Below are 21,437 nucleotides of genomic sequence, written 5' to 3'. Positions count from 1 at the left end.
ATCCCAAGCTCAGAGCACAGGGCTGCTGCTTGCATGATTTGCCAAGTTAACATCGATGATAATTAATGTGTGTGGCTACCCTGGCCTTGCCTGTGAGCTGGGGCAGCGCTGAGAGATTCACTGGCTTTACTGTGTGAGCTTTGAATAGGGAGAGTGTTTGCGTGGAGGAGCCAAGCAGGTGCTCCTAAAGAAGGGCAGAGGGAGGCTTCCCCGCTCCCCGCAGCCGAGTCCAGACAGGGGAGAGAGGAAGCGAGGTTTCCGACGACTCCCTGCAGGCTGCTGGCCCTCCGCAGTGACATTTGATTCAGTGCCACCAGGCAAGAAGGAGGGAGGTGGGAGCCCTGCTTGCAAAAAGGGGCCATTCACACATCCTCAGCTGGAAGATACTTGGCTCAGCTCCTCGAAGAGCTGTTTGGTGTGAGGACAAGGCCCCCAGGCTGCCTGGGGCTGGTTTGGGGAGCAGTGTTTGGGGTTGCACAGAGGGAATTTGGGATACTCCAGCACCCCAGCACTGCTCCTGTGCAGGTGGCCGGCAGCAGGGGTTATGCAGGGCTTGGAGGTGGGCTGGTGTTGGGTGTTGCAGCTCCTTGGTTCAGCTGCTGTGGGTTTCCTTTCTCTGCTGAAGTTCTGCCTGGCAGTGGATGGGCGAGCAGCACAGCCTCACCAGTACCTAGCTGGCACGTCACGCTGGGGTCTGAGGGCTTGCCTGCACAGCAGGAGGGGGGTTGATCCGTGTCGCTCTTAGCCCAGAGGTGACACAGCCTTCTGATGAGCTGCAGTGGGCCAGGATTTGGTGTGTCTGATCCTCACTCCCCTTTCATCTGTGTTCCAGGTGACTTAACAAAATTCGGTCGAGGTGATGCCTCTTCCCCCGCTCCTGCAACGACTCTGGCCCAGCCCCAGCAGAGCCAGACCCAGACTCACCACACCACGCAGCAGACGTTCCTGAACCCAGCGCTGCCTCCTGGCTACAGTTACACCAGTCTGCCGTACTACACAGGGGTACCAGGGCTCCCCAGCACCTTCCAGTACGGGCCCGCCGTGTTCCCTGTGAGTTCCCCGGCGGCAGGGCTTGGCATTTGGGTCAGAGCACCTCAGCAGAGCTGCTTCTCACTCCTTTCCTCTCCTTTCTTCAGGTTGCTCCTACCTCTTCCAAGCAGCATGGTGTGAATGTCAGCGTCAACGCATCAGCGACCCCTTTCCAGCAGCCCAGTGGCTATGGCTCCCACGGATACAGCGCTGGTAAGAGACCTGGCCAGGCATCCTTTTCTCAGCAGAGTTGTTATTGTGGGGTTTGTTCGCAGTCTCCCTGACTGCGTGAGGGCACTGCTGCCTTCACATCAGCAGCATCCAGAAGGGGAGATGGCCTCGGTGCAGCTCACGTGTGGTTTGATTCTCCTCAAGGAGGCCCAGGCTTGTTCTGCATTCACGGGCCTGGTGTGGCTTTGAGGTGCTCAGAGTATTTCATGCCCTCTGAGACTCGCAGCTGCATGGCTGGGCCTTAGCTCACACCAGAGCTGAAGCCACTGAGTTATTTTACTATGTACATGTGATCGATAAATCAACGGTTACTCCAGATCTGAGCCTGGGAGCTTGTTCAACTCCTGTGCTTGGCATGCTTTCTAGAGAAGCGTCCTGTCCCGATTCTAAGAAGCAGGGTAGCGGTGAACCTGCCACTTGTCTTGTTTCACTGGTCAGCATCAGCTGATTGAGAAGGGCCTGCGTTTGGATCTGTCTTCCAGCCTCTAGATTCCAGTTGTGCTGCCTTTTTCCACTGCATTAGAGCCTTTTAGGACTGAGAACCTTTTAGGACTGTTTTCTCGTCACAAAGATACTTCAGCTCTGCAGCAGGTCACCTGAAATAACTTTCTGAGAAAGCAGAACCTGATTCTTTCAAATCTTCAACACTTTTTGCATGCCTTAAATGATTGCAGAGGCTTTTGTCTGTATCCCCACCTTTTAGAAACACCAAGCATCAAATGTGGGCTGTGTGTCCACGTTGCCAGTTGTTGCACCAACCCCATCAGCCTACAGTTGTCGCCGTTGCCTGTTTTATGGCCAAGGAGCTCGCAGGCCCTTCCTGCCAGTGCATCATGCTCGGGGCGTTGTTTAATTTGCTGCATCCTCTCAGCTCTTCTCAGAGTTCTTTTCTGAGCTTTTCAGGAATTCGTGTCTCTCTGAGTGGCAACAGGCCCCTGACTTTATTTTTTTTTCTGGATGCTTTCAGAAACTACCATTGTTCAGAGGAAGAGTTTGCTCTCATGCTGGCACGCTGCACCTTGGCCTTGCCAAGGCTCTGCTCCCTGGGGGATGTCTCCCAGTCTTGGCAGATCACTGGGCTGCTCGCTGCCTCCCCATGCTGGCTATGCCAGCAGCAGCTCCCGCTGAACCCTAAGGCTGGTGTTTCCTTCTCCCCAGGTGTATCTGTGACATCCAGTAACACAGGCGTGCCGGACATCTCGGGCTCTGTCTACTCCAAAACTCAGGTGGGTGCCTGCCGTGCGCCGCTTTGCTGGGGAGCTCAGGCACTGCCTCCCTGGGTGAGGAGGGGTCTCCCCTTGGAGCCCCTGGACAGGGAGAAGGGGAACACTTGGCTTTCCCTCACTTAAAGCAGTTCTGAGCCGAGGGAGGGCTGTGGGTGGAGAATCGGTGCGTGCTCTGCACCAGGCACCGGCTCCCTTGCCAACGACTTGTGTTGGGAAGGGGAAGCATCCCGGTGCCTGGCCTTACCCCGCCGCTGGCCTCTCCCCCTCAGCAATCCTTCGAGAAGCAGGGATTTCACACTGGAACCCCGGCAGCCTCCTTCAACCTGCCTTCGGCGCTGGGCAGCGGCGGCCCCATCAACCCCGCGACGGCGGCGGCGTACCCCCCCACCCCCTTCATGCACATCCTGACCCCGCATCAGCAGCCCCACTCGCAGATCCTCCACCACCACCTGCAGCAGGACGGGCAGGTAAGCGCCCCCCCTGCCCCAGGGGTACCTACACCCCTCGCTGGGGTATCTCTAGGGCTCTCGCTCCCCCCGGCCCCCCCCCCTCTCCCTCCCTCCCTCACGCCCCGCAGCGGACACATGCGGACACGCGGTGACACGCACATGCACATACACACAGGGCCGATGAGGACGAGGTGAGGAAGGCCCCGGGGTGCGCTCCGCTGGGGGGTACTCGGCACAGCCCCTTGCTGCTGGGCTGTACCAGGTACGGTCGGGTAGTGCCCCTTCACGCAGACATGCCTGGTCCGTCCTGACCTCCCCGGTGCTCGGAGTGGCGGCTCCGCAGGCCCTAAGGCAGTTCTAAAGGGGTTCCTCGCCACAGCCACGACCCCGCCGTAGCTTTCAGGTCTAACCGTGGATTTCTATTGTCATAGTTTGTCCCTTTATTTTACATATCCTGGTACTGCAACAGCTTCCATATTTGCAGATGATACTGTGCTGCCAACGCCAGCAGGAAGATCAGGTAATGAACCTCTCTGATAATGCATTGCACTTGCCCTGGGGTCTCCCCCCGCCCCTAAGGCCCCCCAGGCTCACGTAGCCCCCTCCGTCCCCCCCCCGTGGCCCCGCCAGGCGAGGAGAGAGGCCCGCAGTCAGTATGTGCACACACACACACCCGCGCGCACAGACACACACCCCCGTGCTCATCCCCTTCCCCTCTCTCCCCCCGCGGTGCGGCCAGGGCCCTCGCTGCCGCCGCTGCTCCGGAGGACGGCACCAAGGGGGGGGGACAGCGGCACGGCGCTGGGGTCTCCGGTTGACCACCCGGGAGCCGGTGCCGGAGGCCGCGGGGAGCTTTGTGCTGGGCTGAGGCGGCTCAGCGAGGAGCCGTAGCCCGCAGCGCCCCGGGGCCAGCGGTGCCAGCGTCACCCTGCGGAGCTGCCCGGGGCTGGGACCCCAGGGATGGCAGCGCCCGCGCCCCGGTGCTAACCCTCTGCTTCTCCTCCTTGCCCCCCTCCCTTCCCCGCAGAGCGGCTCCGGGCAGCGCAGCCAAGGCAGCTCCATCCCCCAGAAATCCCAGGCCAACAAGTCTGCCTACAACAGCTACAGCTGGGGCGCCAACTGAGGCCGGGGCGGCCCTCGCCCACCACTTGCTTCCGGATGAGTCCCACGGAGCCGACGCCGACGGATGCGGGGAGGAGAGCGCCCTGCGCGGGGCAGCGCCTGGGCCCCCGCGGCCCCCGGGCAGGGCAGGGCGGGCCGGCAGGCGGCTCCGCATTGTCTGTTTTCAGCCACCTTTCCTGTTGTATGTAATATAGAATTTGTATTTTTTCTTTTTTTTTTTTTTTTTTTTTTTTTCTCCTCCTCCTCCTCTCTCTGCATTCAGATTCTGAATCGTTTGCCGTAGGGGCCTTTTTTGGTTTTTACTCCTTTCTCCCTCCTCCCCCTCCCCGCACCTCCTGCTGCCCCAGAACCTCTCGGATCCAAAGGAGTGGAAGCTGCGAGTCGCCTACAGCAAACCCCCTTATTATTAGGAATAAGAACAGTAATTGATATGAACAGCATTGTAAGATGAATTAGTTGAAGTGTTTTTTTTGTACCGTGTTCTAAATTTAATGGATAAATGTGTCTTGTATATAAAAACAAAAACCCCACGCCGTCCTCTAGTTCTCTCATTTCCGTGCCCCCGCTGCTCTCTGCGACCACCCCCAGGAGCTGGGGAGGGCCCCCCCCCATTTTCTGTTCTCCCTCCGCGGGCCCCGAGCGCAGGCCCTGCCCCCCCGCACGCTGTAAGTATCTCCTGCTTCTCCTTTACTTTTGGTCTTTTTTTTTTTTTTTTTTTTTTTCTATGCAGTCCAGATCTTGTATTTTTCAGTTCAAACCGCTCACTTCAACTGCAGCCCCCGTGGGGGTTATTTACTGAAGAGAATAAAGATCACAAAGCGACGTGTGTCCTTTCTCATCCCTCCCTGTGCCCTGGGGGGGCAGCGCTGGCCCCAGCCCCCTGGACCCCCCCCCCCATGGGCCCCTTCTCCCCTCGGGCCCCCCAGGCTCCCAGCACAGGGACGTCACCGCCTGGCCCTGCTCCCCCTGCCTCTGGGGGCTGTGCTCTGGTGTTACTGGGGCTACTGGTGTTACTGGGGCTGTTGCTGGCGATGTTACTGGGGTTACTGGTGTGTTACTGGGGCTGCTGGTGTTAGTGGGGTTACTGGGGCTGCTGCTGGGGGTGTTATTGGGGTTACTGGTGTGTTACTGGGACCACTGGTGTTAATGAGGTGGCTGCTGTGTTACCGGCGTGACTGGGGCTGCTGCTGTTACTGGTGTGCGGCTACTGGTGTTACTGGGATTGCCGGTGTTACTGGTGCTACTGGGACAGCTGCTGTTACTGGTGTATTACTGGTGTGTTACTGGTGTGTTACTGGGGCTGCGCCCCCCGACAGGCCCCAGGCCCCCTCCCCTCCCGTCCCCTCCCCACAAGCGCCGTGGCGGGGGGGGGAGGCCCCGGGCCCTGTCCCAGCCCCGGTTCCGTTCCCGGTCCCGGGGGCGCTTTGCGGCGGCGGCGCTTTACGGCGGGGCCCGATGAGCTTTTACGACGCCTTCCGCGGCTTCTTCGGGCTCCCGGGGGGCCGCAGGTACCGGGGCCGGGCCCGGGACCCCCTCCCGGAGCCCCCTCCGGGCCTCCCCTACACCCCCCCGGCCCCCTCTGCGGGCCCCCCGTTCCCCTTCCCGGTCTCAGCTTCCCCCCCCCCGCAGGCCCCGGGAGCCGCTGTTCGGCGGAGCGCCGCGGGACGAGGACGAGGACGAGGCCGCCGAGGGCCCCCCCCGGCCGCCGCCGCCGCCCCCCGATGGCTTCGGCTTCGGCTTCGGCCCCGGGGGGGCCCTCGAGGAGCTGTTCCGGGACGCGGCCGAGCTCCTGGGCGCCTTCGGGGGGGCTTGGGCCGGGCCCCCCCCGGCCATAGGTGGGAACGGGACCGCAAGGGGGGGCCCCGAGGCCCGGCCTCACCCCCCCTCACCCCCGGTTGTGCCCCGCAGAGCCCCCCCTGCCCGGCCCCGGCCCCGGCCCCGGGCGGCCGCTGCGGGACTCGATGCTGAAGCACCCGGACAGCCCCGAGGGCTCCCGAGACCCGGCCCGGCCCTGGAGCCTCCTCCCTGAGGTACGTGGGGGGGGGCCCTGCCCTGCCGGGGGGGACCCTCGGGTGGCAGAGCCCCCCCCCGGGTCCCGGCACCGGGCTCCGGTGACCGGTGCCCGGCTTTGCCTTGCAGCTGGAGGACGCTCACCCGGCCCCCCCGGAGCGCAGGGAGGACCGAGGTGGGTGCAGGGGGCACCTCTCGTACTGGGGGGGGTCGGGGCCGGGCGCCCCTTCCCCGCGTTCACCGTGCGGCCCCCCCGCAGATCTGGACTCGCAGGTGTCCTCGGAGGGGCTGGGCACCATCCTGCGGCCCCACGAGCCCCAGCCCCGCTCCTACTTCCAGAGCGTCTCCGTCACCAAAATGACGCTGCCTGACGGGGTGAGTGTGCTTGGCGCCGTGCCACGGCGTGGGTGTCCCCGTGCCATCGTGTAGGGTGCCCCGTGCCATGGTGTGGGTGCCCCGTGCCATGGCATGGGTGCCCCTGTGCTGTGGTGTGGGTGCCCCGTGCCATCATGTGGGTGCCCTGTACCATGGTGTGGGTGCCCCCTGACACCTTATGGGTGCCCCATGCCATGGAATGGGTGTCCCATGACACCTTATGGGTGCACTGCGCCATGGTGTGGGTGCCCCATGGCACCTTATGGATGCCCTGTGCCATGGAATGGGTGCCCTATGCCACCTTATGAGTGCCCAGTGACCCCGTGTGGGTGCCCCATGCCACTTTGTGTGTGCCCCGTGCAGGCGGTGGAGGAGCGCCGCACGGTGCAGGACAGCCACGGCCGCCGCGAGACGACCGTCACCCTGCGGAGGGGCACCCAGGCCTTCGTCAGCACCACCACGGAGGACGGGCAGGGCAAGGAGCACCGCGAGGAGCTGCTCAGCGTGGACGACCGTGAGTGGGGCACCGGGGAGGGGGACAGGAGGGGTGAGGGGAAGGGGACAGCGCCCTGCGAGCGAGCCCCCCCTGCCCTCCAGGGGAGCTGGCGCAGTTCGCAGGCACGTGGCCGCCGCACGACGAGCTCCGAGCGCCCACCCTGAGCGACCCCTCGGCCGTGCTGGGCAGCTTCTTCCGTCGCTGGTTCTCCGGCTGGTAGCCCTGACCTCCTGCTGGCCACCCCAGTACGTGAGAGGGGTGTGGGGGGCACAGGGGGGTTTTCTGGCTCTGCTTGGGGTGGGTGCAGCCCCTTCTCACCGCCCGTTTTCCTCGCAGCTGGGCCAGATCCTGCAGGGATGCAGCGGCTGCACTGGGGGCTGCCCCCATCCCCCCTTCTGGGGCACCGCCAAGTTTTGGGGGCAAACATGTAGATGTGTACAGAGCAATAAATCTATTTATGCTAACAGTGGTGTGCGAGGCTCCTTCGGGCACAGGGTGGGCTGCGACCCCCCCCAGATTTGGAGCTGGGGGTCCCACTGCAGCTCCGGGGGCTGCCCTGTGGGTGCAGACAGCCTCAGGGCTCCTCTGCCGTGGCCCCGTGCCCGCGCTGCTCCCTGCCTGCCTCCCCCGGGCCCTTCTCGAGGGCCTTGGGAGCACTTCCAAGGCCTTTTCATTAGCGCTGCCTGCGGTTGTGGCTTGGGAAGGGACCCGGCGGAGGAAAGCAGCAGCTCTCCAGCTGGGGAGGCTCCCACACCGGGACGCGGGGCAGCACAGACTTACACGAGCCAGGACTCGGTGCCCCGCGGCCACCGGGGGATCCTCAGGAGGCTCCGGCACCGCAGGCAGGGACGGGTGGGAGCAGGGACGCGGCTGCTGCCCACGGCCCCACGCGGGACTCTGGTCCCTGCGAGGCGTCTCCCCGCTGCAGCTCGCAGCCCTGATTGGTGTAAAGTCTGCATGTTATCATCCACCCCAGCCCGGGGCTCATAAAATGCCCCAGGGAGCCGGTGCTTCTGCCACTGCCCCTGCCTGGCCGGCCCCATGGGCTCCACGTCCTTCTCGAAGAGGGCTCAGGCCCTGCTCCGCGTCCGGAACCAGCTCCTGCGGGAGTGCCTGGCCGAGCTGCTGGCCGTCTTCGTGCTCATCGTGAGCGGGGCACGGGGGCTGTGGGGGGGACAGGGCCGGGGCTGAGCGTGGGGCGGCCACCACTGGGGTCCTGCAGCCCCGCGGCTGCGCTGTGCCCCGGGATGGGGATGGGATGGGGCTGCCTGGGGGGTGGCCGTGCCGTGACTGACAGTGACCCCAAACTCGCCTCACCCTGGTGTGAACCCTGGTCCCACGATGCCCGATGCACCCTCTGCTGCGGGCGCTCCGGTGTGATAAGGAAACGGGCGCTGCCAAGAGTGCCTGAGGGCGCAGAGCTGGGCGACGCGTGCCTTGACGCCTCCTGCCCCAAGGCAGGCAAAGGTTGGGCTCCAGAGCTGTGCTGGGCACTTGGGATGGATCCAGCAGTGGTGAACGTTGGCACCGCAGCTCTGCCAGCGCCCCCCAGCCCTGAGGTCTCCCTGCAGAAGCTGGTGACTCAGTTACTGATAATGTTTTTACCTCATCATCGAAAACGTGAGCGAGGGCAGTAACCACAGCCCTGCCTGGCCCATCCCGCGTGGGCAGCTGGAGCCCAGAAAATGGGGGAGCCCCACGCCCAACCATGCAAAACCACGGAGACTGCAGGGGAAGAGGCACCGGGGCAGCGCGTGGCACGGGGTGGTGGTGGTGGTCCTGACAGTGGTCGCAGCATGGGGTGCTGCACAGGAACCCAGCGAGGGGCCGGGGGTGCGGAGGTGGTGGTGGAGCTGTGCCCCTCTCCCCCAGCTGATCACGCTGAGCGGCTCGGCGCAGATGGTCACCAGCTCCGGGACCAAGGGGAACATCCTCACTGCCTACCTGGCGGGTGCCCTGGCCGTCATGGTGGCCATCTACACGGCGGGGGGAGTCTCTGGTGAGGCCGGGGTCCCTGCGCTGCTGCGGGGGCTCTGTTCCGCGCTCCCTACGCTCGTCCCTCCGGCACCAGGCTGCTGCCGGCTCAGATCCTTCAGGCCCCCAGCTCCCAGCCCCTCTTCCCCGCTCTGTTGCAGGGGCTCACCTGAACCCGGCTTTCTCCCTCTGCATGTGCCTGCTGGGGCAGCTCCCGCTGTGGAAATTTCCCATTTTTGTGGCTGTGCAGACCTTGGGATCTTTCATCGCCGCCGGAGCTGTCTACGCCCTGTACTATGGTATGCAGAAGCCCACGTGCACCCCAGCGCTGTGGGGACAGGGTGTGCACGGGGCAGGCGTGCTGCCGGGGTCCTGGCTCTGCCTGTGCCCCGCACCGAGGGGTCACCGGCCCGCGTGCGCTGGCTCTGCCCCGCAGACGCCATCCAGTTCTACAGCAATGGGACCCTCGCCGCCTCCGGCCCCCTGGAGACCGCCTCCATCTTCGCCACGTACCCCGCCGAGTACCTCTCCCTCTCCAACGGCTTCTTGGACCAGGTGGGTGCCAGCCCCGTGTCCCCCCGCCGGGGCGCTGGCCCCCGTGGCGCTGAGCTGCCTGCCGGCCCCGCAGGTGATGGGCACAGCGCTGCTGATCGTGGGCATCCTGGCCATCACCGACGCCCGCAACAAGCGCGTCCCCGAGGGCCTGGAGCCGGTGGCCGTGGCCCTGCTGGTTTTCTCCATCGAGGTCTCCATGGGCTCCAACTGCGGCTGCCCCATGAACCCCGCGCGGGATTTCGGGCCCCGGCTCTTCACCTACGTGGCGGGCTGGGGCGCGGAGGTCTTCAGGTGGGTAGGGGGGGGACACGGGGAAGGGGTTGGGGGCAGCGCGGACGCCCCCGCGCCCACGCTGCTCCCGTCCCCAGCAGGGACAACGCCTGGTGGTGGGTGCCGGTGGTGGCCCCGCTGCTGGGGGCGGCCGTGGGCACGGCGCTGTACCAGCTCCTCGTGGCCTTCCACCACCCGGCGGAGGACGGCGGCGGGGCCCAGGGGGCCAAATGGGACAGCAGCGGCGGCGGCGGCAGCGGCAGCACCGCCATCCCCCTGGGAGCCGGGCCCTGGGACAAGTGACAGCGGGCAGCGGCCACAATAAAGGAGCCCCGAGGCGGGCACCGTGTGTCTGTGCTGGGGGGCACCGGGCCGGGGGGGGGCACCGGGAACGGGGGGAACCGGGAGGAGGGGGCACCGGGGGGGGCCACCGGGAACAGGGGGAACCGCGGGGGGGCACCGGGAGGAGGAGGGGGCACCGGGGGGAGGACACCGGTCATGGGGGGGTCACAACCATCGGCCCCGGCCCCGCTCCCCGCCGTGTCCCGGGGTCCCCCCCCCGGTCTCTCCCCGCCGCCCCCGCATCACTTCCGCCGCCGCCCGCCGACCGGCGCCGCCGCGGCCATGGGGCGCTGAGGCGGCGGCAGCGGCAGCGGGGCCGCAGCGGCCCCGGCCCCGGCCCCGGGCCCCCGCCCGGCCGCTCCCCATGGGCTGCGGGGCCGCGGGGCCATGGAGCGCTGCGCGGCCCGGCGGGCCCCAGGTGAGCGGGGCGGGCCCCGGTAGGCCCCGGCGGGCCCGGTGGGTCCCGGTGGGCCCCGGTAGGCCGCTCTGGGCCCGGTGCGGCCGTTGCCCCGGCAACGCGGCGGCTCCCGCAGCGGCGGGGAGGGGCGGGGCGGGGCGGGGCGGGCCCGGGGCACCGGCACCGGCACCGGCACCGGCCGCGCGGGATGGCGCCGCCGGGGCGCGCCGCGGGCCCGCAGCCATGACGGTGCCCCGGGAGATGCCCGAGAAGTGGCCGCGGGTCCGGGGGCCCGGGGGGGCAGGTGGGTGAGGGACGGGGCTGCGGGAACGGGAACGGCACCGGGAACGGGAACGGGAACGGGCCGGGGAGGGGAGGGGAGGGGAGGGGGAGGAGGAACGGGGCCGCAGCGCCGGGGGGGCGCAGAGCAGGGCCGGGGGGCCCCGGGGTGCAGGGCCCGGGGGGCCAGGGGCTGGGGTGGGGGATGCAGCCCGGGGGGGGGTGGGGTTCATGGGTTGCAGGGACCGGGCTGGGGCGTTGGGGCCGGGGGGATTTGGGGTGCAGGTGAGTTGGGGGGGGGGATAGGAGAGTCTGGGGGGGCAGTTTTGGGGTCGGGGGGGACAGTTTTGGGGCCAGGCGAACAGTTTTGGGGCTCGGGGGGGCAGTTTTGGGGTCGGGGGGCAGTTTTGGGGCTGGGGGCAGTTGTGGGGTGGGGGCGCGGGGCTGAGGACGCGCTGTGTTGCAGAGGAGGAGCGGCGGGTGCGAGCCAATGCGCGGGAGTACAACGAGAAGTTCCAGTACGCGGTGAGTGGGGGGGCCCCGGCAGCGCCCCTGCGGGGGTCCGGGGTCCGGGCCTTGCGCTGCCCAGCGGGTGGGTGCAGGGGGCTGGGGCTAAAAGCTGGCGTTTGGCCCTGAGGTGATGGTGCTGACCGGCCGCTAACGCCCTGGAGCTGCGGGGCCGGGACTGAGGGGGTGGCATCGTGTGCTCCCAGGGGGTGATGTGGCCCCCATCAGGATGCTGACCCCCCCCCCAGATCTGCCTGCGCCCCCTGCCCGGTCCTGGAGCAGCGAGGTCTGGCTAATTAACGAGCTTCTGGAGCGGCTGGGGGAGGGGCAGCGCTCACCTTGGCCTCCCCCTCCACGCTGGAGGTTATTTCTGGCTGCTCTGGACCAGGCCCTGCCTCGGCCTCACCGCCCGGGAGGCCCTGGAGGCTCTGGGCCTGGGAGGCCGCCGGGGGGACTGGGAGCCACTGGGGGGACTGGGAGCTGCTGGGATGCTCCGGAGGAGGAGGCCAACCCCGGGTACCGGCTGGCGGCGGAGGCAGAGGAATTGGCTTCTCGAGGAAGATGCCACAGCGTTGGCACTAGGGCAGGAGCCGGGGGGCTGGGTTTATATCCCCAAATCAGGGGGGAGCTGTGCCGCAGCCCTGCCCCTGCCCCAGAGCGGTGCCGGGAGCCATGGGGCCTCGGCGACTCCTGAGCCTCCCTTCTTGCCCGCTCCATCCTCAGAGCAACTGCATCAAGACCTCCAAGTACAACATCGTCACCTTCCTGCCTGTCAACCTCTTCGAGCAGTTCCAGGAAGTGGCCAACACCTATTTCCTCTTCCTCCTCATCCTGCAGGTGAGTGCTGGGGGCCGGGGGCAATGGGGGCCCCCGCGCTGTCCTTCCCGGGCCGTGCAGACGGGGCCCCAGGGCACGTCCTGGCCCCGGGGAGCTGCAGAGTTGGTGGCGTGGGGCCGGGGCTTGCCCTGTCCCTGTAACTCCCTCTCCCCGTCCCCAGCTGATCCCGCAGATCTCTTCGCTCTCCTGGTTCACCACCATCGTGCCTTTGGTTCTTGTCTTAACCATCACAGCTGTCAAAGATGCCACCGATGACTACGTGAGTGCTCCCCGTGCGCCCCTCTCCTGGGGCTGCCCGCCCTGTGTCGGGCATGGCGGGGGGCTGTGAGCCTGGGTGGGTGCACAGGGCTGGGTGGTGGTGGTGGGGGGTGCAGAGGATGCAGGACCCCATCCCCGGTGTGGCTGACGCTGCTCTCCTCCCTTCTGCGCCCAGTTCCGCCACAAGAGCGACAACCAGGTGAACAACCGGCAGTCTCAGGTGCTGATCAGCGGAGTGTGAGTGTCACGGGGCCAGGGCTGCTGGGGAGGGGGCACGGGACCCCCACGGGATGCAGCCCCCTCTGGAGGGGCGCGGGGAAGCGCTGCTGCTGGCTCCTGTGTGACGCCGCCCCGCTGTCCCCCTGCAGCCTGCGGCAGGAGCAGTGGATGAACGTCCGCGTTGGGGACATCATCAAGCTGGAGAACAACCAGTTCGTGGCAGTGAGTTTGGCCCCAAAATGAGCATGGCCCTGGCTGGGCAGCGCGCGGGGACACGGGGAGCTTTCTGCTCACGCTGCTTTTGTGCTCCTTTGTCACCTCGGGGCTGAGACCGCGGGGTTTCCTGAGGCTGGAAGTTGTTTTAGGCTGTGTTTGAGGTCTGGGGGTTAGTCTGACACGGGCGCTTCAGGCAACGGCATCCAAGTCAGCTCCAGAGACCCTGCTGGCCTTACCTTCCGTAGGGCAGGGCTGCAGCGGAGGGCCAGGAGCTTCCCCGAGGGAGGCCGAGGGGAGCCCCAGCGGCAGCGCAGCCCTTTCAGCGTGTCTCTCCCGACAGGCTGACCTCCTCCTCCTCTCCAGCAGTGAACCCCATGGGTTGTGCTACATAGAGACCGCGGAGCTGGATGGGTAGGTAACTCCCCCTCTCCTTGGGTGCCGGCGATCCCTGGGCCTCGGGTCGCAGGGGAAGGCAAGAGGTAGGAGTGAGATCAGGCTGAGGGCAGGGTGGGAGCTGCCAGGGGCCCAAACTGGGGGAGTGTTCGTGAGTTCCTCCCTGCCAGGCTGTTGCTAACCCTGTGCAACGCCTCCTTACCCACAGAGAGACCAACATGAAGGTGCGACAAGCCATCCCCGTGACCTCGGAGCTGGGTGACACCAGCAAGCTGGCCCTGTTTGATGGTGAGTACCTGAAGGCAGCGCGCTGCGATGGGGCAGCTCGTGGCTGTCCTCCTCCGTCACTTGGCTTGGGTCTGCCTTGCTCCTGGAGAGACCAGGACCATCCGTGTGGTGCTGCAGTCCCGTGGCTCAAAATGGGTCTCTGGGGAGGGTGCTGGGAGCACTGGGATGGAGCTGGAGCTGGAATGGAGGTGGAGAAGGTGTGTTAGAGCTGAGCTGTCCTCTGCGTCCAGGCGAGGTCATCTGTGAGCCCCCCAACAATAAGCTGGACAAGTTCGGCGGGACGCTGTACTGGAAGGAGAACAAGTACCCCCTGAGCAACCAGAACATGCTGCTGCGGGGCTGCGTCCTGCGCAACACCGAGTGGTGCTTCGGCCTCGTCATCTTCGCAGGTGGGCTGGGACGGCCCCGCACCGCTGCCCCCCCGGGGAGGGGAGAGAAGAGAAGAGGAGGGGACCCACCGATAGCTTTCCCTCTCCCCAGGTCCCGACACGAAGCTGATGCAAAACAGCGGCCGGACCAAATTCAAGCGGACGAGCATCGACCGGCTGATGAACACGCTGGTGCTCTGGGTGCGTGGAGAGGGAGCTCTGGGGGAACCCGTCCCTGACCCGGCCGGGGCTCTGATGTCCCCTCCCGGCCCCAGATCTTCGGGTTCCTGGTGTGCATGGGTGTGATCCTGGCCATCGGCAACGCCATCTGGGAGCACGAGGTGGGCGTCTGCTTCCAGATCTACCTGCCCTGGGACGAGGGGGTGCACAGTGCCTTCTTCTCCGGCTTCCTCTCCTTCTGGTCCTACATCATCATCCTCAACACCGTGGTGCCCATCTCGCTCTACGTGAGGTAGGGCAGGGGCTGTGGGGCTGGGCCGTGGGGGTGCGAGGGGCAGGCGCCAGGAGCGGGGCTGCCCTCTGGGGAGGGGAGATGGGGATGGAGACCCCGGGGCAGGGCTGCGTGCGCGGGGCGGGCGCGGGCTGCTCTCCTGGAGATGGGCCACGTCTGCCCTTGGGGATACCCCAAGACCTGAGGCCCTGCAGGTCCCTCGGGGCCCCTCCTGGCTGTGTCTGTCTGGCTGCTCATCTCTCCCTGCCCTGGCTGCATGCTGGTTATTTTGCTCTGCCCTCCTGCAGCTCCCAGGCTCCTGCACTGTCCCCTTCTCTCTCTCTTTTAATTTCTCTCTCTTTTCGTTCCCCAGCATGGGTTCTGTCACCCTTAGCCCCGAGGTAAGAACGTGTCGCCCCCACCCCTCCCACTAGCTCATTGCTGTCTGCCCTGGGGGCTGGGGAGGGGGTTTTGGGGCACGTAGGTGTGTGAGAAGCTCGGGGAGCCCTGCGAGCTGTCCCCTCCGTGTCCCTGCTGGCGGCTGTTGGCAGGAGTGGGTGCGGGCCAGCCCCGGGGAAGGGCGCGGGAGACGGAAAGCAGCTTGGGGCCCTGGGTGCCAGGGTGCCCCCGGGGCTGGGGGCCTGGGGTGGGCGTGCGTGTGCCCATCGCTGGCTCAGCAGAGGGTGCTGCCCTCCCCGGTGACACCTGGCTGTGCCCCCCACGCAGCGTGGAGGTGATCCGGCTCGGGCACAGCTACTTCATCAACTGGGACAAGAAGATGTACTGTGCCAAGCGCCGGACGCCAGCCGAGGCCCGGACCACCACCCTCAACGAGGAGCTGGGGCAGGTGGAGTACATCTTCTCCGACAAGACCGGCACCCTCACCCAGAACATCATGGTCTTCAGCAAGTGCTCTGTGAACGGGCACAGCTACGGTGAGCACTGGGGATAGGGATGGGGCTGCCTCGGGGCGTGGGTGCGCCGGCTCCTCTTCTGCAGATGCCTTGGGGCAGCCGTTTCCTTCTCCTGGGGGGGATGAGGGGATGAGGGGAGCCATCTGCAGCGCCGTGGGGCTGTCCTGTGGCACTCCTGGGCGTGGGTACCAGCAGGACAGCAGTGCTCGGTCCCTGCCTCGGTTAATTCCGTGCCCTGGTTTGCAGGCGACGTGCAGGACATGCTGGGTCACAAGGCAGAGCTGGGAGAGGTAAGGGTGCATCAGGGCCGGTGCCTGCGGTGCTGGTGGCCGTGTGTCACGGATGTCACCCTGTCCTGTCACCCTGTCCTCTCCCCCTGCCAGAGGCCAGAGCCGGTTGATTTCTCCTTCAACCCGCTGGCGGATCCACGGTTCCAGTTCTGGGACCCCAGCCTGCTGGAAGCTGTCAAGCTGGGGGATCCCCACGTGCACGAGTTCTTCCGCCTGCTCTCACTCTGCCACACCGTCATGTCCGAGGAGAAGAGCGAAGGTGGGCGAGGAGGGCAGCACTGCCTGCCCAGCTCGGGAGGGGCACCGGCCCTGATCCCCGTGCTGTCCCCTGCCCCCAGGGGAGCTGTTTTACAAGGCTCAGTCCCCGGACGAGGGGGCTCTGGTCACGGCCGCCAGGAACTTTGGCTTCGTGTTCCGGTCCCGCACACCCAAAACCATCACAGTGCACGAGCTGGGCCGGGCCATCACCTACCAGCTGCTGGCCATCCTGGACTTCAACAACATCCGCAAGCGCATGTCTGTCATCGGTGAGCTTCTGGGCACAGCGCCGGGGCTGCGGGAGGGCTGCAGTGGGGCTGGGGTGCTTGGCTCTGCGAGGTGCAGGGTGGCTGTGGAGGAACACGGCTGGGGCCTGGAGCAGGAGCTGCTCCTGCAGCCCTGAGCCTGGCAGCTCGTCCCCTGCGTCCCACAGTCCGCAGCCCCGAGGGCAAGATCCGGCTGTACTGCAAAGGCGCTGACACCATCCTGCTGGAGCGCCTGCACCCCACCAACCAGGACCTGACGAATGTCACCACTGACCACCTGAATGTGAGTGGGGCACGGGGCTGGGAAGGGCAGGGGGGCTGCCCAGAAGTGCTGAGCCTGGGCTGTGCCCCATCCTGGGGGGGGATTAAAGTCTGGGAAGGCTGCTGAGGTCTGCCTCAGCTTCAGCTGCTTGCAGGAATATGCCGGCGAGGGGCTGCGGACACTGGTGCTGGCCTACAAAGACCTGGAGGAGAGCTACTACGAGGACTGGTCTGAGCGGCTGCACCGAGCCAGCGGGGCCCCCGAGGCCCGTGAGGATCGCCTGGCTCGGCTTTACGATGAGGTGGAGCACGATATGATGGTGCGTGGGCTGGGGGACTGGGCTGGGAGGTGGCCGGGGGGCTGCCCGTGCTGACCCCCTGCCCGTTTGGATCCCACAGCTGCTTGGAGCCACGGCCATCGAGGACAAACTGCAGCAGGGGGTCCCTGAAACCATCGCCATCCTGACACTGGCCAACATCAAGATCTGGGTGCTGACGGGGGACAAGCAGGGTGAGCCACTGCTGCTGGGGGGCTACCGGTGGGAGCTGAGAACCCCCATGGGCTGGATCCTGCCGTGTGGAGGGACACAACCCCCGCTCAGTGCCTGGCTCCCTGTCCCCAGAAACAGCTGTGAACATCGGCTACTCCTGCAAGATGCTGACCGACGACATGACCGAGGTGTTTGTGGTCACGGGCCACACGGTGCTGGAGGTGCGCGAGGAGCTCAGGTGAGGGCAGGGGGGCAGACAGAGGACACCTGTGGGGCACAGCTCTGCATGGGGAGCTGGGGGGTATTAGGGTACCCCGAGTAGAGCCCCCCCCGATCTCTCTCCCCTCAGGAAAGCCCGGGAGAAGATGATGGATGCGTCACGCTCCATGGGCAACGGCTTCTCCTACCAGGAGAAACTCTCCTCCACCAAGCTCACCTCGGTGCTGGAAGCCATCGCGGGCGAATACGCCCTGGTCATCAACGGACACAGCCTGGTAGGGCCCTGTGGGGCTGGGCTGGGCGCCCTGCCTGCCCCTGCTCTTGTCCCCAGCTGTCCCCACGCTCTCCTTGCAGGCCCACGCGCTGGAGGCGGACATGGAGGTGGAGTTCCTGGAGACGGCGTGTGCCTGCAAGGCCGTCATCTGCTGCCGTGTCACGCCCTTGCAGAAAGCCCAGGTGGTGGAGCTGGTGAAGAAGTACAAGAAGGCCGTGACCCTGGCCATCGGGGACGGCGCCAACGACGTCAGCATGATCAAGAGTGAGTCCTGGAGCCTGGCGAGCCGTGGGAGGGACGGGTCCATCCTCGTGCTGTCCTGGGGCCTGCTGGAGCCCCCGCCCTTGCCCCTCTGCATCGTGCAGGAGCACAATCCAGCCTGGGGGGAGCTGTCACTGTCCCCTGTGCTCCTGGCAGGACCGCGTCACCCCACGTCTCTCTTTCCACAGCCGCTCACATCGGGGTGGGCATCAGCGGGCAGGAGGGCATCCAGGCGGTGCTGGCCTCCGACTACTCCTTCTCACAGTTCAAGTTCCTGCAGCGGCTGCTCCTCGTGCACGGGCGCTGGTCCTACCTACGCATGTGCAAGTTCCTCTGCTACTTTTTCTACAAGAACTTCGCTTTCACCATGGTCCACTTCTGGTTTGGCTTCTTCTGCGGCTTCTCGGCACAGGTCAGTTTCTGGCTCCGTGCTCATCTCAGGGTCTGTGCGTGGGCTGCGCCCTCAGAAGCGTGCCCCGGCCCTTGGGGCTCCTCATCCTGCAGCAGCAGGCAGAGCCCGGGCTCCTTCTAGAGCAAGGTGCTGTGCTTGGTGCTTGGAGCCCTTGTCCCAAGGGCTGCCAGGTGGTGGCAGCAGCACCCCGCGCTGCTCGGGCTGGGCACCCACAGGCGCTGGGGGTGGCTCCCGCGTCCCTGCTCTTTGGGGACTGTGGGCATGGGGATGCGTGGGCTGGCTCGGGCGTGGGGCACGCGGGTCTTGCACCCCCTGAGCCCCCTGTCCCACGCAGACCGTGTACGACCAGTACTTCATCACGCTGTACAACATCGTCTACACCTCGCTGCCTGTGCTCGCCATGGGCGTCTTTGACCAGGTACAGTGGGGAGCGACGAGGCCGGGGGGTGTCCGGGGGGCACAAGGAGCTGGTGCTGCTCTGCAGGGGCTGCGGGGGCGGCTGTGGGAGCTGCCCAGGATCCGTGCTGCCCCCGCCTGGTGTCCTGCGGGAGGAAAGGCTGCTCCGGGCTGGGCTGGGCTGGGCTGTCCTCGGCCCTGCTGCTGGCGGTGGCAAAGGCTGGCTCGGCCCCAGGCTGCCTGGGGCTGGAGGGAGGTGCCCAGATTGCTGCGTGCCCTCAGGACGTGCCGGAGCAGCGGAGCATGGAGTACCCCAAGCTCTACGAGCCCGGGCAGCTGAACCTGCTCTTCAACAAGCGGGAGTTCTTCATCTGCATAGCCCAGGGCATCTACACCTCCGTGCTCATGTTCTTCATCCCCTACGGCGTCTTCGCTGACGCCACCCGTGACGACGGTGCCCAGCTGGCCGACTACCAGTCCTTTGCTGTCACCGTCGCCACCTCCCTCGTGATTGTCGTCAGCGTGCAGGTAGGGAGGGAGTCCTGAGCTGCGCCGGGAGGTGGCCACGCACCGAGGGCACGTGCAGTGTGGGGCCTGTGGCCCTGCTCAGGGCTCCCTGGCTGTCCCTCGAGCCCTGCCTCCTCCTTCCCCGCTCTGCCAGATCGGTCTGGACACGGGCTTCTGGACGGCCATCAACCACTTCTTCATCTGGGGCAGCCTGGCAGCCTACTTCGCCATCCTCTTTGCCATGCACAGCGATGGCCTCTTCCAGATGTTCCCCAACCAGTTCCGCTTTGTGGGTGAGTCCGGGGGGGGGCCGAGTGCTGCTCTCCCTCCGTTTTGGGGCCCTCGGGCAGGGCGCTGTCCCCACCAGGCCCCGGCTCACGCCTCCCCCCACCAGGTAACGCGCAGAACACGCTGGCTCAGCCCACGGTCTGGCTGACCATCGCCCTCACCACTGTGGTCTGCGTCATGCCTGTCGTTGCCTTTCGCTTCCTCAAGCTGGATCTGAAACCTGAGCTCTCAGACACGGTAAGCCCCCGGGGGGAGCGCGGGGGGGAGCGACACGGAGAGCTGCTCTGCTCCCCTTGTTCCCTGACGGTGCCCCCGCTCCCTGCCTCTGCCCCCAGGTGCGCTACACTCAGCTGGTACGGAAGAAGCAGAAGACCCAGCACCGCTGCATGCGGCGCGTGGGGCGCGTGGGCTCGCGCCGCTCCGGCTACGCCTTCTCCCACCAGGAGGGCTTCGGGGAGCTCATCATGTCGGGCAAGAACATGCGCCTCAGCTCCCTGGCGCTCTCCGGCTTCGCCGCCCGCCCCAGCGCCAGCTGGATCGAGACCCTGCGCAAGAAGAAGGGCGGCGAGGGCAGCACCGCCTGCAGCCCCAGCGGCGCCCCCGACAAGACGCTCAAGGTGTGAGGCTGGGGTTGGGGTCGCGTCCCCTCCAGTGCGGCTGAGGGGGGGTCCAGCCAGCGCCAGCCTGGGGCCTCCCCCCATCCCGTGCCCTCTCTCCACGCAGCCATGAGCCAGGCCCCTCCTGGGGGTGCCCTGGGGGGAGCAGGGGCTGTGCGGGCCCGGGTGCTTGAGGTTTGGAGGAGGCTGGACTGTTGCAGTGTAACCAAAAAAAAACAAAACAAACTCTTCCCTGTCCCTGCGCTGGACAGACGGACGCTGCCCCCCCGCCCCCCCGGGGCACTTCTCTATCAGTATTCACCTCCACAGCGTGCAAACACCCCGATCACACGCGAATGTATCATGCCAGAGCCACCACGGGCAGGGCGTGGGGGGCCAGGGGGCAGCACCCTGCACCCTGCCCGCTCCCCCCCACCCCTCACCCACGTGTCTTCTTTTTATATATAAAAGGAAAAAAAAGGAAAAAAAAAAAAAAAAACTACAAAAAGGAAGAAAACCCCTCCAAGTTTACAGAGCGCCTCGTTTCTCTCAGCGGTGGCACAGCTGGTTAGGGAGAGAGCACGGGGACGGGGACGGGGGGCAAGCTCCCTGTGGGTGCAGGGGACGTCGCCGTCCCCTCTGCCACTCACTCCCGCGTGGGCACAAGAGGGAGAGGTCCCCGCAGGAGAGAACCCTTCCAGGGTGACCCCTGGGCCAGGCTCTTGGGGCACGGGACCCCCGTGGGGCGTGCGGTGGGAAAGGGGAAGCGGCCCCTGGCGCCTTCCTGCTTTCTGCGGGCAGGAGCCCGAGGCCCTGTGGTGTTTGCAGGCTGCCGTGATTCACTCCCACGCCGGGGGCTTGCACAACCCTGGGCCTCCGCTTCCTTCTCCTTTGCCTTGGGACCTCTCCCTCCTCATCCTCGCGGGGCACCCACCCCCTCCCCAGACAGCCAGGACCCCTCTCCCGTGGGGACCTCGTGGCATCGTCCCCTCCCCTGTGCTGCCCCTTGGGGCTGGATCTTGGGGCTGGGGGGCCGAGCAGGGGGGGGACACCCGGGGGATGACCCCATCCCCTCCGTGCCCTTCCCCGGGGCCGCTTTGTTCCTTTTCGGCCTTCTGGGAAGGCGGCGGGGCCGGGGGGTGCCGGCCCCCGGGACCTCTCCGTGCTCATACCAAAGAGGAAACAGTTCAGGACCGGCTTTGGCGGGGTCTAGAGTCTATTTTTGGGGGCGTTTGGGGTTTATTTTCTGGTCTTCTCGGGGTGGGGAGGGGTGGGGACGGGCGGGGGCCGAGGACCGTCGCGTATAATTTATTACACATTTCTATACTTGCCGAACTGTATCATTTTATGGGTACACAGAGGAAAATAACCAGCTTTTTATATGCATATATCTATATCTATATATAAATGTTCTCAGCAGCTTCTGCCGTGTCTCTGGTTCCTGGCCCAGCGCCGGAGGTGGGGAGGGGGAGGAACGGGGCGGGGGGGGGGGGCGCAGGTGCCGCGGGACCAGGTACGGTGCCGGGACCCCCCCCCCCCCCAGCTCCCGGTCCCGGTGGGGGGGGGGGGGTGGCAGAGGGTCCGGGAGGGGGGTGGAGGCACGGGGTGGTGGTGGTGGTGGGGGTGGGGGTGGGGGGGGGGGGGCGGATCCGCCCCGCCCCCGGTGCACGTGCGGCCGCCCCCGCGCCGGTTTCACAACCGCGGGCCCCGGC

The 21,437-nt window shown here is 66.2% G+C and overlaps 4 protein-coding genes across 11 annotated transcripts in view; all 4 read left to right on the top strand.

Moving 5' to 3' along the window:
- UBAP2L (ubiquitin associated protein 2 like) overlaps positions 1 to 4,749 on the top strand; it is a 29,213-nt gene extending 24,464 nt beyond the window's left edge. For 3 of the 6 annotated variants that reach the window (XM_032204507.1, XM_032204503.1, XM_032204504.1), the window contains 6 exons: positions 833 to 1,050; positions 1,137 to 1,242; positions 2,419 to 2,486; positions 2,756 to 2,953; positions 3,405 to 3,455; positions 3,963 to 4,749. In XM_032204507.1, the coding sequence (XP_032060398.1) occupies positions 833 to 1,050; positions 1,137 to 1,242; positions 2,419 to 2,486; positions 2,756 to 2,953; positions 3,405 to 3,455; positions 3,963 to 4,058 (737 nt within the window). In that variant the 3' untranslated portion in view covers positions 4,059 to 4,749. The remainder of the gene's footprint in view (positions 1 to 832; positions 1,051 to 1,136; positions 1,243 to 2,418; positions 2,487 to 2,755; positions 2,954 to 3,404; positions 3,456 to 3,962) is intronic. The other 3 variants (XM_032204509.1, XM_032204506.1, XM_032204505.1) reach the window with 2 other exon arrangements.
- Positions 4,750 to 5,512: 763 nt separating this feature from the next.
- HAX1 (HCLS1 associated protein X-1) lies at positions 5,513 to 7,402 on the top strand. Its single transcript, XM_032204510.1, is given in 8 exon segments — positions 5,513 to 5,565; positions 5,687 to 5,899; positions 5,901 to 6,087; positions 6,197 to 6,242; positions 6,327 to 6,442; positions 6,806 to 6,956; positions 7,040 to 7,183; positions 7,275 to 7,402. Coding segments are annotated over 7 exon segments (885 nt in total). The 3' UTR covers positions 7,159 to 7,183; positions 7,275 to 7,402.
- Positions 7,403 to 7,979: 577 nt separating this feature from the next.
- AQP10 (aquaporin 10) lies at positions 7,980 to 10,040 on the top strand. Its single transcript, XM_032204269.1, has 6 exons — positions 7,980 to 8,084; positions 8,811 to 8,937; positions 9,074 to 9,211; positions 9,349 to 9,467; positions 9,541 to 9,758; positions 9,836 to 10,040. The coding sequence occupies exons 1-6, from the start codon at positions 7,980 to 7,982 to the stop codon at positions 10,038 to 10,040; spliced, it is 912 nt and encodes a 303-aa protein (XP_032060160.1).
- Positions 10,041 to 10,461: 421 nt separating this feature from the next.
- Positions 10,462 to 20,167, top strand: ATP8B2 (ATPase phospholipid transporting 8B2). 3 transcript variants are annotated; one of them, XM_032204609.1, is made up of 28 exons: positions 10,672 to 10,780; positions 11,222 to 11,280; positions 11,986 to 12,099; positions 12,260 to 12,358; positions 12,533 to 12,594; positions 12,726 to 12,798; positions 13,133 to 13,203; positions 13,394 to 13,473; positions 13,704 to 13,862; positions 13,954 to 14,042; positions 14,117 to 14,313; positions 15,019 to 15,227; positions 15,453 to 15,496; positions 15,590 to 15,755; positions 15,835 to 16,023; positions 16,188 to 16,303; positions 16,437 to 16,601; positions 16,681 to 16,792; positions 16,905 to 17,010; positions 17,122 to 17,266; positions 17,346 to 17,529; positions 17,715 to 17,938; positions 18,273 to 18,356; positions 18,617 to 18,862; positions 18,996 to 19,134; positions 19,236 to 19,366; positions 19,465 to 19,482; positions 19,573 to 20,167. In XM_032204609.1, the coding sequence occupies exons 1-28, from the start codon at positions 10,720 to 10,722 to the stop codon at positions 19,750 to 19,752; spliced, it is 3,522 nt and encodes a 1,173-aa protein (XP_032060500.1). In that variant the 5' UTR covers positions 10,672 to 10,719; the 3' UTR covers positions 19,753 to 20,167. The 3 variants fall into 3 exon arrangements, with proteins under 3 accessions (XP_032060499.1, XP_032060500.1, XP_032060498.1); XM_032204608.1 differs by lacking the exon at positions 10,672 to 10,780 and adding an exon at positions 10,462 to 10,497 and having other exon boundaries at positions 19,465 to 20,167; XM_032204607.1 differs by having other exon boundaries at positions 19,465 to 20,167.
- The last annotated feature ends 1,270 nt before the right edge of the window (positions 20,168 to 21,437 follow it).

The sequence above is a fragment of the Aythya fuligula genome, chromosome 28, assembly GCF_009819795.1.
Source record: "Aythya fuligula isolate bAytFul2 chromosome 28, bAytFul2.pri, whole genome shotgun sequence".
Classification (NCBI taxonomy): domain Eukaryota; kingdom Metazoa; phylum Chordata; class Aves; order Anseriformes; family Anatidae; genus Aythya; species Aythya fuligula.
The sequence above is the reverse complement of the archived record's forward strand: the minus strand, read 5'-3'. Positions and strand labels throughout refer to the sequence as shown.

Excerpts from the sequence above, each read along its gene's own strand:
- AQP10 (XM_032204269.1), top strand. The coding sequence starts at position 7,980 with ATGGGCTCCACGTCCTTCTCGAAGAGGGCTCAGGCCCTGCTCCGCGTC. Across the intron at positions 8,085-8,810 it reads TGGCCGTCTTCGTGCTCATC|CTGATCACGCTGAGCGGCTC; the intron begins GTGAGCGGGGCA and ends CCTCTCCCCCAG. Across the intron at positions 9,212-9,348 it reads TGTCTACGCCCTGTACTATG|ACGCCATCCAGTTCTACAGC; the intron begins GTATGCAGAAGC and ends TCTGCCCCGCAG.
- ATP8B2 (XM_032204607.1), top strand. The coding sequence starts at position 10,720 with ATGACGGTGCCCCGGGAGATGCCCGAGAAGTGGCCGCGGGTCCGGGGG. Across the intron at positions 12,100-12,259 it reads TCTTCCTCCTCATCCTGCAG|CTGATCCCGCAGATCTCTTC; the intron begins GTGAGTGCTGGG and ends CCCCGTCCCCAG. Across the intron at positions 16,602-16,680 it reads AGGTGGAGCACGATATGATG|CTGCTTGGAGCCACGGCCAT; the intron begins GTGCGTGGGCTG and ends TGGATCCCACAG.